This window comes from Chanos chanos, chromosome 4, assembly GCF_902362185.1.
Source record: "Chanos chanos chromosome 4, fChaCha1.1, whole genome shotgun sequence".
Lineage (NCBI taxonomy): Eukaryota > Metazoa > Chordata > Actinopteri > Gonorynchiformes > Chanidae > Chanos > Chanos chanos.
The window spans coordinates 51,338,536-51,348,535 of record NC_044498.1 but is presented as its reverse complement, the minus strand read 5'-3'; the positions used below and the strand labels follow the sequence as shown (position 1 = coordinate 51,348,535).

The window sequence follows — 10,000 nt, the reverse complement described above, 5'->3', positions numbered from 1 at the left end:
TGTGTGTGTGTGTGTGTGTGTGTTTGCGTTTGTCAGTGAGAATGAGAGACTGTGGGTGAATCTGAGGTCCAAATGTAAATTTAAGTCACATATAGATTTCTCTAAGAAACACACTTGGCCCTGTTTATGTGGTGTGGTGTGTGTGTGTGTGTGTGTATGATTAAATCAGTTTGGCTGCGTGGGGTGTGTACTGAGCGTTAAGCAGCGTGTCCATGCCAGTCAGTGTGTTTGCTGAGACATGAGCTCTACCTGAGCACACACGGAGCTCTACGTGACACAGAACCTTTTTGAACAGATCGATAACTCTGCTCTTAAAGAAGCCGACGCGTGTTTCCGATTTCCGCGAGACATTATCGAAACAATTCTGCACGGCACATTGGAGTCAGCAGTCTCGTGCTGCCCAGCTCTGTCAGGGACAAGCAAAAACACTAAACACATACGATAATGCTTAAGTCACATCACGCACTTGTATAGACTTACGTTTCAACTGATGGAGAACCGTGGTTCTGATTCTGATTATTAAAGCGCCTAAATACTAACAAGAAGAGAGTAACGATGCATGTGTTTGGATTAAACCATTTGTTAACGGGAAGCTTGGTATATTTGGTTTTCCATGTAATGATCGTGAATACCGTACCGTACCGTGATCGTAAAACCACAGCGTAAAGCTAACCGAGGTGTCCTTACCGCTACGGCAACGCGTTTGTGTTTATACGTGACATCCGTTCATGACTGAGGTTTGGTACGAGGGCGGTTGAGTTCATAGCCATGTGACAGAGAGCCGCTGTAGGACAAGATGATTTGAGCGCTGCTGTGAGGTGAGAAAATCTCTCCCACAACGAGTGTCACAGGATGCAAAACAAACAAGACGGCAGATGCTCGATCGAGGAGCGGCGAGCGTGCGGGGAGTCCTGCGGAGGAGATTGGGCCGGGCGCGGCGCGCCTCCCACGGGAGACCGCGGTACTGGAATGAAGACTGGAGGTAGATGAGTTGTGAAGGGAGAGTGGAGGAGCGGATTAGCATTCACAGGTCGCAGCCACGCCGAGAGAGAACGGGGCCTGGAGACCCCGGTGGTCTCTCATCAGAGGCTGAACAGAGGAGGGGGGGGGGGGAGAGAGGATGGGTGTACATTGATCCAAACAACCCCCCCAACTACCACCTTCAACCAACAGCCAATGAGAGTAACCCAGCATGGCTTCCAATCTCTGCATGCAGCTTCATGGACCTGAGGCACAGAGAAATCAGGACAGAGGAAAAGTGAAGAAGGGCGAGAGGAAGAGAGAGAGAGAGAGAGAGAGAGAGAGAGAGAGAGAGAGAGAGAGAGAGAGAGAAACCATGGGGCGGGTGGGTATGTGCCTCCTCCAATTTCCTCTCTGTCATCTTTACTCATCATCTCTCCCTTTTTAGCCTCGAATTCTTCCTCTTCTTTTTCAAACCCAAGTGAGCAGAGAATGAATAACACAAATCCTCATTGGTTTGCAAATGTAATCGCATTTCTGTAATTGACATATCTAAAGATATGCAAAACGCGTCAAAACCCCACACAATAGCGACGTGAGGCAGATCCTCTGACGCCTCACTCACACGGGGCTTCTTAAGAGAGAAAGAGAGAAAGAGAGAGAGAGAGAGGAAGAAAAAAAGAGCGGAGAAGAAAACGCCTCCTCCCTTAAGCGCACCCCTGGTGCAGCTCCACACGGCCGTCTGCGCAGCACGCATCACGGCGAGGCCATTAGCATGATGGAGAAGGCGGCCGCGTGAAGACGGAACGCTCTGGAACTTTCCGCGCGCGTACGGCTTTATTTAAATCAACGCCGGCTTCAGCATCTCGCGCTCTGCTCGTGTCCTTCAGTGTTCTCTCAATAATTCATCTCCTGTGAGATGGAAACGGACGGTCAGCGTTTTCTGATGCTCCACGCGGGGGCTTTGCATTCCGCGCAGGTGTTTGCGTTAGATGGCGACAGAGATCGGCTTGGCGTGTCTTTCACGCGTGTGTGCGCGTTCCGTATGCGTAGCCGGACGGATAATGAGACGTACCCATCACAGGAAGCACGCTGTCCTCTGTAGCTCTTGTGTTACAAAACTGTAAAACTGCATCGCAACGAAATAAAGGCATAAGCCCTGTGCTTATGTGTGCCTGACAGGATGTACACTGTGTATGTGCGGGTGTGTTTACTGTGCGTGTGTGTGTGTGTAAATCCCAGCCCCCACACTCAGGGGTGGAGGATTTCTACTCCGTCAGAGTGCATCCCATTGATTATTGCAGTGGAGGTCGGTGTCCCCTGCACTAAGGCAGTGACGGCCTGTACGACACAGCTCTCAGTAAAACACTCATTTAAATGGGAGAGAGGCTTTTGTTGGTTCTGCTGGCCTGATTCCCAACTCCCCTGCGTAAGCTCCAGGACCCGGGCAGGGAAAAGCCATTCTCTCCCCCTCTTTCTCTCCCGCCCATTCCCTGAGGCGGGGGCAGGCGTGACGGAGGAGAAAAGGAAGAGATAGGGAAGGACTCCCCAACGGTAAAGCAGCGCGCCCACATCAAAGGCAGACTCTTCCTCGTGCGCCGCTCCTCTGGCGTCTTTGCCTGGGCCGTAAGCGCGTAAAGGGAAGGCATTCTTTATGCCGCGGGGCCCTGCTGGCGGAGAGCCGCTCTCCGGCCGACCATCGAGCAACCGCGGCCGCACCCCTCCCTACAGGCCTGCGTGCCTCTGGCTCCAGCGCAAGGACAGCTATGCTTACGAATGCGACTCTGAGTTAACGGGGTTACCTCTCTCTCTCGCTCTCTCCCTCTCTCTCTCCCTCTGTCTCTCTCTCTCTCGCTCTCTCCCTCTCTCTCTCCCTCTGTCTCTCTCTCTCTCGCTCTCTCCCTCTCTCTCTCCCTCTGTCTCTCTCTTTCTCTCTCTCTCTCTCTCCCTCTCTCTTGTCCCCTTCCCCTCACTCCATTCCCTCCTCTCTACATCTTTCACTCTCTTTCATTTTAGATCCCCCATTCCTCTCCCTGTGGTCTCTCTCTCTCTCTCTCTCTCTCTGCGCAAGCTGAATGTTAATTCTGCCACATTATCCATGCCATACCCCTCGGTTTGTCAGACGGTACAAATCAATTCTGTCAGCTCTGACTGGAAAGGTAAATATAATCATTTTGTTTGCAGAGGAAATTAAAACAATTGAGTTTGACCTTTTCCTCTTCTTCCCGAATTCCGCATCTTTCTGACTTAGTGAAGACAAGACGGGGAAAATGTTATGTTACCACAAATAATCCTGCTTTTAGTCTCTGACCACCTCTGGCTCGAGTGTGTGCGTGTGCGTGCGTGCGTGTGTGCGTGCGTGTGTGTGTGTGTGCGTGTGTGCATGCGTGCGTGTGCGTGCGTGCGTGCGTGCGTGTGTGCGCGTGTGTGTGTGCGTGCGCGTGTGTGTGTGCGTGCGCGTGTGTGTGTGCGTGCGTGCGCGTGTGTGTGTGCGTGCGTGTGTGTGTGTGTGCGTGCGTGTGTGTGTGCGTGGCTGTGTTATTTACTCTAAGACTCGGCGTCTTGTTTGGACTTATTTTCCTTTTTCTGTTGCCGTGGACACATACAGAGCCCTGTAGCACTGCTTCTGACTGTGACAGGACAGAGTGTAGGGTCAAACTTTCACTGCCTCTAAGGTCCAACCGGCCCACTGTCCAGTCTAGTGTCCAGTGCTGAGGTCTAGACAGAGGAAAAGCCTGCAGAGTGTCTGACCTTTAAATCATCTTCAGGAAGGAAACACAGAAAACACAGAAAACTACGGAGCACCGGTCACTGACGAAGACCGGGAGGAAGGTCCAAGCGACGCAAAAGCTTTCTAAACGAGGCACACAGAGAGGCGTGCTGGCCGGCAGCGTGGGGGGGGGGGGGTTCTGTACCTGAGGGGGTGCTGTGGTGGTGCCTGAGGGGAGAGGGTTGGACACCATGGGCCCGAAAATGTCCAGGTCATCGCTGATCTGAGCTGCTGATGTCGCCGCACTGCTAGAGGAACTGGCCGCTGGAGCATCTGAGAGAGAGAGAGAGAGAGAGAGAGAGAGAGAGAGAGAGAGAGAGAGAGAGAGAGAGAGAGAGAGAGAGGGAGAAAATATTGTCAGTTCTGTAAGGTCTAGCTGAATATTCTCTGTAACAACAGAATGCTCCCAGTATTGAGATAACGGTGAAGACATATGCACACACTGCCTGTATAACAGTATGCTCACATATACATCTTTAACATATGCATATGTTCACACACTGCTTGCATAACGGTATGCTTATGTGTACATTTTAAACATATGTACCATATATGGAAGTCTCATCAGAATGTACATTTTCTCTATCTTGTGCATAACTCCATGTAAGGCATATTGACCCCACTCTCAGATACGGGTTAAAGGTATCTGCTATGTATGGCAGACAAGGTCAAAGGTCTTGTGGAGCGTGGGCATATCCTTGGACGAGAAAACGTTTTCTTCAGTCAGTAACGTCATGACTCAGTCTGGGTAACATCGTGTGCACATTGTGCAGAGGATTCTTCTCTCCTCGCTGCTCCTGTTTCATCATCATTGAACTCCGATAAAGAAACCTGCTACTGAAAACCATCTCTGTACCTGGTTACTATTTTTAACATGAAAACATCGACGCCCAACAGTCATTACCAACGCACAGCCTTCTGTTTCTTTCCCTCTTTCACTTTCATTCTTCACCTACACTCGTAGCCCCTCTCTGAGAAAGAGTACACTGGCCCCTGACAGACCGGGGGGGGGGGGGGGGCGCGGGGGGGGTCTCTGGTGAACAGAGTCTGAGTGGAGCAGCTAAAGATGTGCATTTATGAGGGGGGGGGGGGCAGCTTCCCTCTGCCTGACTCAAAGGTTCACAGGCTACAGCTGCCAGCTCTTCATCGTCTCCCTCAGGGCCTGAGCTCCATTCACACACACACACACACACACACATTCGCGGAGGATGTGAGAGATCACAGGGTGACAGTAGCTGCTTTATTTACACACCTAAAGGCCCTCAGACCAAAGTCAGGCCCGGTCTGATCTCTGCCTGTCAGCCCGACCTCAAACACAGAGATCACCACCCACCAGCCCGACCTCAAACACAGAGATCACCATCAGCCCGACCTCAAACACAGAGATCACCACCAGCCCGACCTCAAACACAGAGATCACCATCAGCCCGACCTCAAACACAGAGATCACCACCCACCAGCCCGACCTCAAACACAGAGATCACCATCAGCCCGACCTCAAACACAGAGATCACCACCAGCCCGACCTCAAACACAGAGATCACCACCAGCCCAACCTCAAACACAGAGATCACCACCATCTAAACCTTAAGCACAGAGATCACCATCAGCCCGACCTCAAACACAGAGATCACCACCCACCAGCCCGACCTCAAACACAGAGATCACCATCAGCCCGACCTCAAACACAGAGATCACCACCCACCAGCCCGACCTCAAACACAGAGATCACCATCAGCCCGACCTCAAACACAGAGATCACCACCAGCCCGACCTCAAACACGGAGATCACCACCAGCCCGACCTCAAACACAGCGATCACCACCATCTAAACCTTAAGCACAGAGATCACCACCAGCCCGACCTCAAACACAGAGATCACCATCAGCCTGACCTCAAACACAGAGATCACCATCAGCCCGACCTCAAACACAGAGATCACTGACAGCTAACACACACAGAGCAGGAAACACACATCCTGCAGGACTGTCTCTCTGAATGAAACAGAGTTAGGGTTAGGGAGGTTACTTCTGCCCATCAGACCGCTACACATCCCATAGATACGAATGAGATTTTTTTCCCAACAAGAAGAAATGGCACGTCCGGTACTGAGGGGAATGATGGGTAATTGCTGATAAACTCCGCTGTGTCTGGATTCTGCGTTTGCTGCCAACAGACAGGAGAGCTGTCACACCCCGCCAAATGTGTGCTTCCTGTTGCAGATTGACAGCATCCAAAAACAAACTGAGAACAAAAAACAAAAAGCAAAAAACAAAAACAAAAACCAAAACAAAGGAAATGTAGCAGAAGTCAACAGACGGCCGTGTAGGGGCCAGACAGAAGAGTGTGATCACTGACGACGATGCTGCCGTGTTCAGCGCCCTGTTTTTTCATTCCATTAAATTTGGGGGCTCTGTTAGATTGGAGCTTTGAGGTTGACACACACACACACAATGGCCAACGGTGAGTCAGACCCCCTTTTACATGACTTTCTTTCCAGAGGGTGATAAAAACCATTCCAATAATTCTATTACTGTGTGCCAGCACCAGCGGATGGGAGAGGGAGAAGGAAAAGGAAAAAGAGAGAGACTGAGAGGAGAGAGAGACTGAGAGATGGGGAGAGAGAGACTGAGAGAGAGAGAGAGAGGGAGGGAGAGGGAGAGGGAGAGGGAGAGAGAGAGGAGGGAGAGGGGGAGGGAGAGGGAGAGGGAGAGGGAGAGGGAGAGGGAGAGAGAGAGAGAGAGAGAGAGAGAGAGAGAGGGAGAGAGAGAGGGAGAGAGAGAGAAGGAGAGAGGGAGAGGGAGAGAGACCGGGAGACTGTCAATGTGTTTCCAAATAAAGAGAGTTCAATGTGGGTAAGCTAGATAGAGAGCAAGAAAGACAGAAATGAGAGACACAGAGAATGTGTAATGAAAGGAGGAACTCAGTCAGGTGCTCCCTTTTGCTCACGGAGAGGGTCTGCTCTGTGTGTGTGTGTGTGTGTGTGTGTGTGTGTGTGTGTGTGTGTCTGTGTCTGTGTGTGTGTGTGTCTGTGTGTGTGTGTGTGTAACATATCTCAACTCTGAGCTCTATTATTCCCAGCCTCTCTTCATCAGCATTGACCCCCCAGCACGAGCACAGCCGCTCATAAATCTTCAGCCTCACCGTCACTGTTTCTCTACCACCCCCCCTCACCAAAGCCCCGCCCTCACAGCCGCTCAATGCCCACGGCACACGGTGTCTAAATAATGCATCCTTTCTCTCTTCGTTCCCACTATCAGTCCATCACTCAGGAGTCCTCCATCATCCCTACCACCCATCATAACAGATAGCCTGGCCCTCAACACACACACACACACTCTCACAAACACATAGAAAGAAAGAAAAAGTGTGAGAGAAAGAGAGAGAGAGAGAGAGCGAGAGAGAGAGAGGGATAGGGAGAGGGAGAGGAGAGAGAGAGAGAGAGAGAGAGAGAGAGAGAGAGAGAGAGAGGGATAGGGAGAGGGAGAGGGAGAGGGGAGAGAGAGAGAGAGAGAGAGGGAGAGAGAGAGGGAGAGAGAGAGAGAGGGAGAAGCCAAATATAGCTCCGGGGCACTGAGCAACAACTTTCATTTCCCAGAAAGTAATAGACCATCAGTCCTGTTTGGTCATCTCTCTGACTCAGGCCAAGTCTCAGATCAATGGTGAAGAGATTAAGAACCGACTGAAGCTTTCAGCTGCCGGGCGCAGGGCGGGGGTGGGAGAGTCCGTCTGCCACAGAAACGGAGGGAAAAAAAAAAAACGACCCCCATCCCACCCTAGACATCTAAACAGCATAGCTACCTACCAGCCAAATAGCTCCTTTTCAGTTCTATTCTTACACACGTCCATTAACCGATAGAGGTTACACTTAGCTGTCCATTTCTAGACTTCTCAGTTTTCCCTGAGATGCAATGCGGGATAGGCAATCTATTATTCATGTCTTACCCAGGCCCAGCAGGTCGATAGCAGGCTCGGCGCTCTTCTTAGGGCTGGCTCTGGAGTCCGTCTGGATCTCCTCTCTCTTCTGGGAAGGAAGCACAGGCAAAGGAAAGAGAGAAGATGATGTTACCTGACAGTCAAGATAGTGAGCACTTAGGACAGTAATTAGGGTCTTTTTTCCCCCCCCTCTCCTCTCAGACTGGGATTTATACACATCAGTGCATGTGTGTGTGTGTGTGTGTGTGTGTGCAAGCAAATCACACAATACTCATTTCAAAACATGTATTACATATGTGAAAAAGGTTGACTACATTATCTGCTTTCTATGAAAAACCCATGCAAATACTATCGCTCTCCAGATGCTTACTGACAAATACACTCTGATGCATTATTTTCAAAGGCACTTTGTTGGGGTCTGTGAAGTTTGTGGTTAGAAAGAGGGCTATCGGCTGTTTGTGGACATGTGACACAACCCTTATCTGCACTGAAGCCCTAATCAATAAAAACAGCGGCAGCGCGCGGATCAAAGCTTCAAAAAAAAAAAAAAAAAGGCCCCGTTATAACAGCGTTTCATACACAGAGCCGCGTGCGCACGCACCAGCGCGGGCACTTTCATGACAGCTTCTATTGTTTTTTTTCTCTCTCTCTCTCTCTCTCTCTCTCTCTCTGTTTTTTCACCTTATAAGTAGAACAAAAGTACAATGGGAGGGAAAGAGACAAACGACAACAACTGAATGCGAGAACATTCATGGCCGAGTTGTGCCGCCACGTCTAAATCAAACTCCACAGTTTGGCATCTGCCTTATTAGCACAATAAAAGGGAATAAGAAATATGGTTTTGCCTGAATGCGTCAGTCAACTTTACCTTTTCTACCCCTGCTCCGGGAAGACGAGTGGAGGAGAATAAAGGGAAGGATGAAGAGGTAGACAGACTGACGGTGAGGAGGAGGAGGAGGGAAAGAGAGAGACTGCGCTAATGAGCATCTTTGTTGCTTATCGTATTCGGTTTTGTTTAGCGCTAAAGTTTCTAACATGGCTTATTATGGGTGGAGTTCTAGAACAATCTAAGGTTGAAAGAATGAGGATGAAAACACAAATCGACACTTGCCTTAAAGAGCGAAGCAATAATAATAATAATAATAATAATAATAATAATAAACATGCTATAAACATGCTCTTTTAAAAGAGTTCTGATGACCTCATGTTTCAAAGCACAGCAGAATTATAAAAGTTCAGTTTGCCCGTCAGAAACCTGTCAAACCTAATATCGATCATTTTCATATAAATCTGTTGAGAAATGTAAATGAATGTCGGCTTTCGCCACTGAAAATGCATTTCTCTGTCGTGTGTCGATCTGGACGAGCGAGAGCTACGGTGTTTGCTGTCTTTGACCGGTGCCCTTTTCAGTTCGGAATGTAGGCCTACAGACAAACGTCAGCCAGCACATCGCGATATACATCTGCCCTTCACCAGACAGACGAACGAGCTTCGTTTACAGGCATGACTGAAACCGCTAATCGCAGAAAGGCTGAAACTGGTTGAATTATGTATGAAGGCAGGATTGTACATTCTTCGCTTTTCGGCGATTTAGAGTAGAAGTTCACACTTTTTGATTAAATGGGCCAATTATAACGCTCACCGAGTCATCGGCTAATAGCCCAGACTCTTACATTACTTACATTTTCAAGAGTTCTTTTTGTTTCTTGCATTAAAAATGTGTGTTTTCCTTTGTCACGTACGTATATACTTATACTTATAAGTACATATATGAAATCCGCCGTTAACGGCGTTGGGTGATTCGATGTTCAATTTCCAAATAAACAACTTTTTACAAAGTCGGATGGACCGGAGAAAACGAAGTTCTCTTGCCAACGAAATGGCTTCCAGTAACGTGACTGGTGAGCCTGCTTTGTTCTGTCTTGTTTCATCCCACAGGGAACTGGGGATGCCAAACTGGGAGAAAAAAAAACGGTGTACTGATTTAGCAGCCATTGTTTCCCTCAGTAAACACCTAAAAACACTGAGAAATATACAGCCCGCTGAAAGAATAATTTACAAAACCAGGAAAATTGCATAGAATAATATTCAGTTACAAGGAGGTGATTGTTAAAACATTCTCTCGTTTTCTTATAACAAGAGTTAATGTCTCACACATATAAACACTCCCCTCACACACACACACACACACACACACACCATCCTTACACAAGACATACACTTGTATTGCTGAGATAACAACAATCACTGATCAAGGTGAAGATCAGATAAATACCAACACACACACACACACACACACACACACACACAGAGTGTCATAAATCAACAGGGCCG

At 49.0% G+C, this 10,000-nt stretch overlaps 1 protein-coding gene across 2 annotated transcripts in view; it reads right to left on the bottom strand.

Annotated features, from left to right (window-relative positions):
- smap1 (small ArfGAP 1) overlaps positions 1 to 10,000 on the bottom strand; it is a 90,555-nt gene that overhangs the window by 14,738 nt on the left and 65,817 nt on the right. For both annotated transcript variants that reach the window (XM_030770409.1, XM_030770410.1), the window contains exons 6-7: positions 7,676 to 7,754; positions 3,876 to 4,003 (exon numbers count right to left, since the gene is read on the bottom strand). In XM_030770409.1, coding sequence (XP_030626269.1) covers positions 3,876 to 4,003; positions 7,676 to 7,754 — 207 coding nt within the window. The remainder of the gene's footprint in view (positions 1 to 3,875; positions 4,004 to 7,675; positions 7,755 to 10,000) is intronic.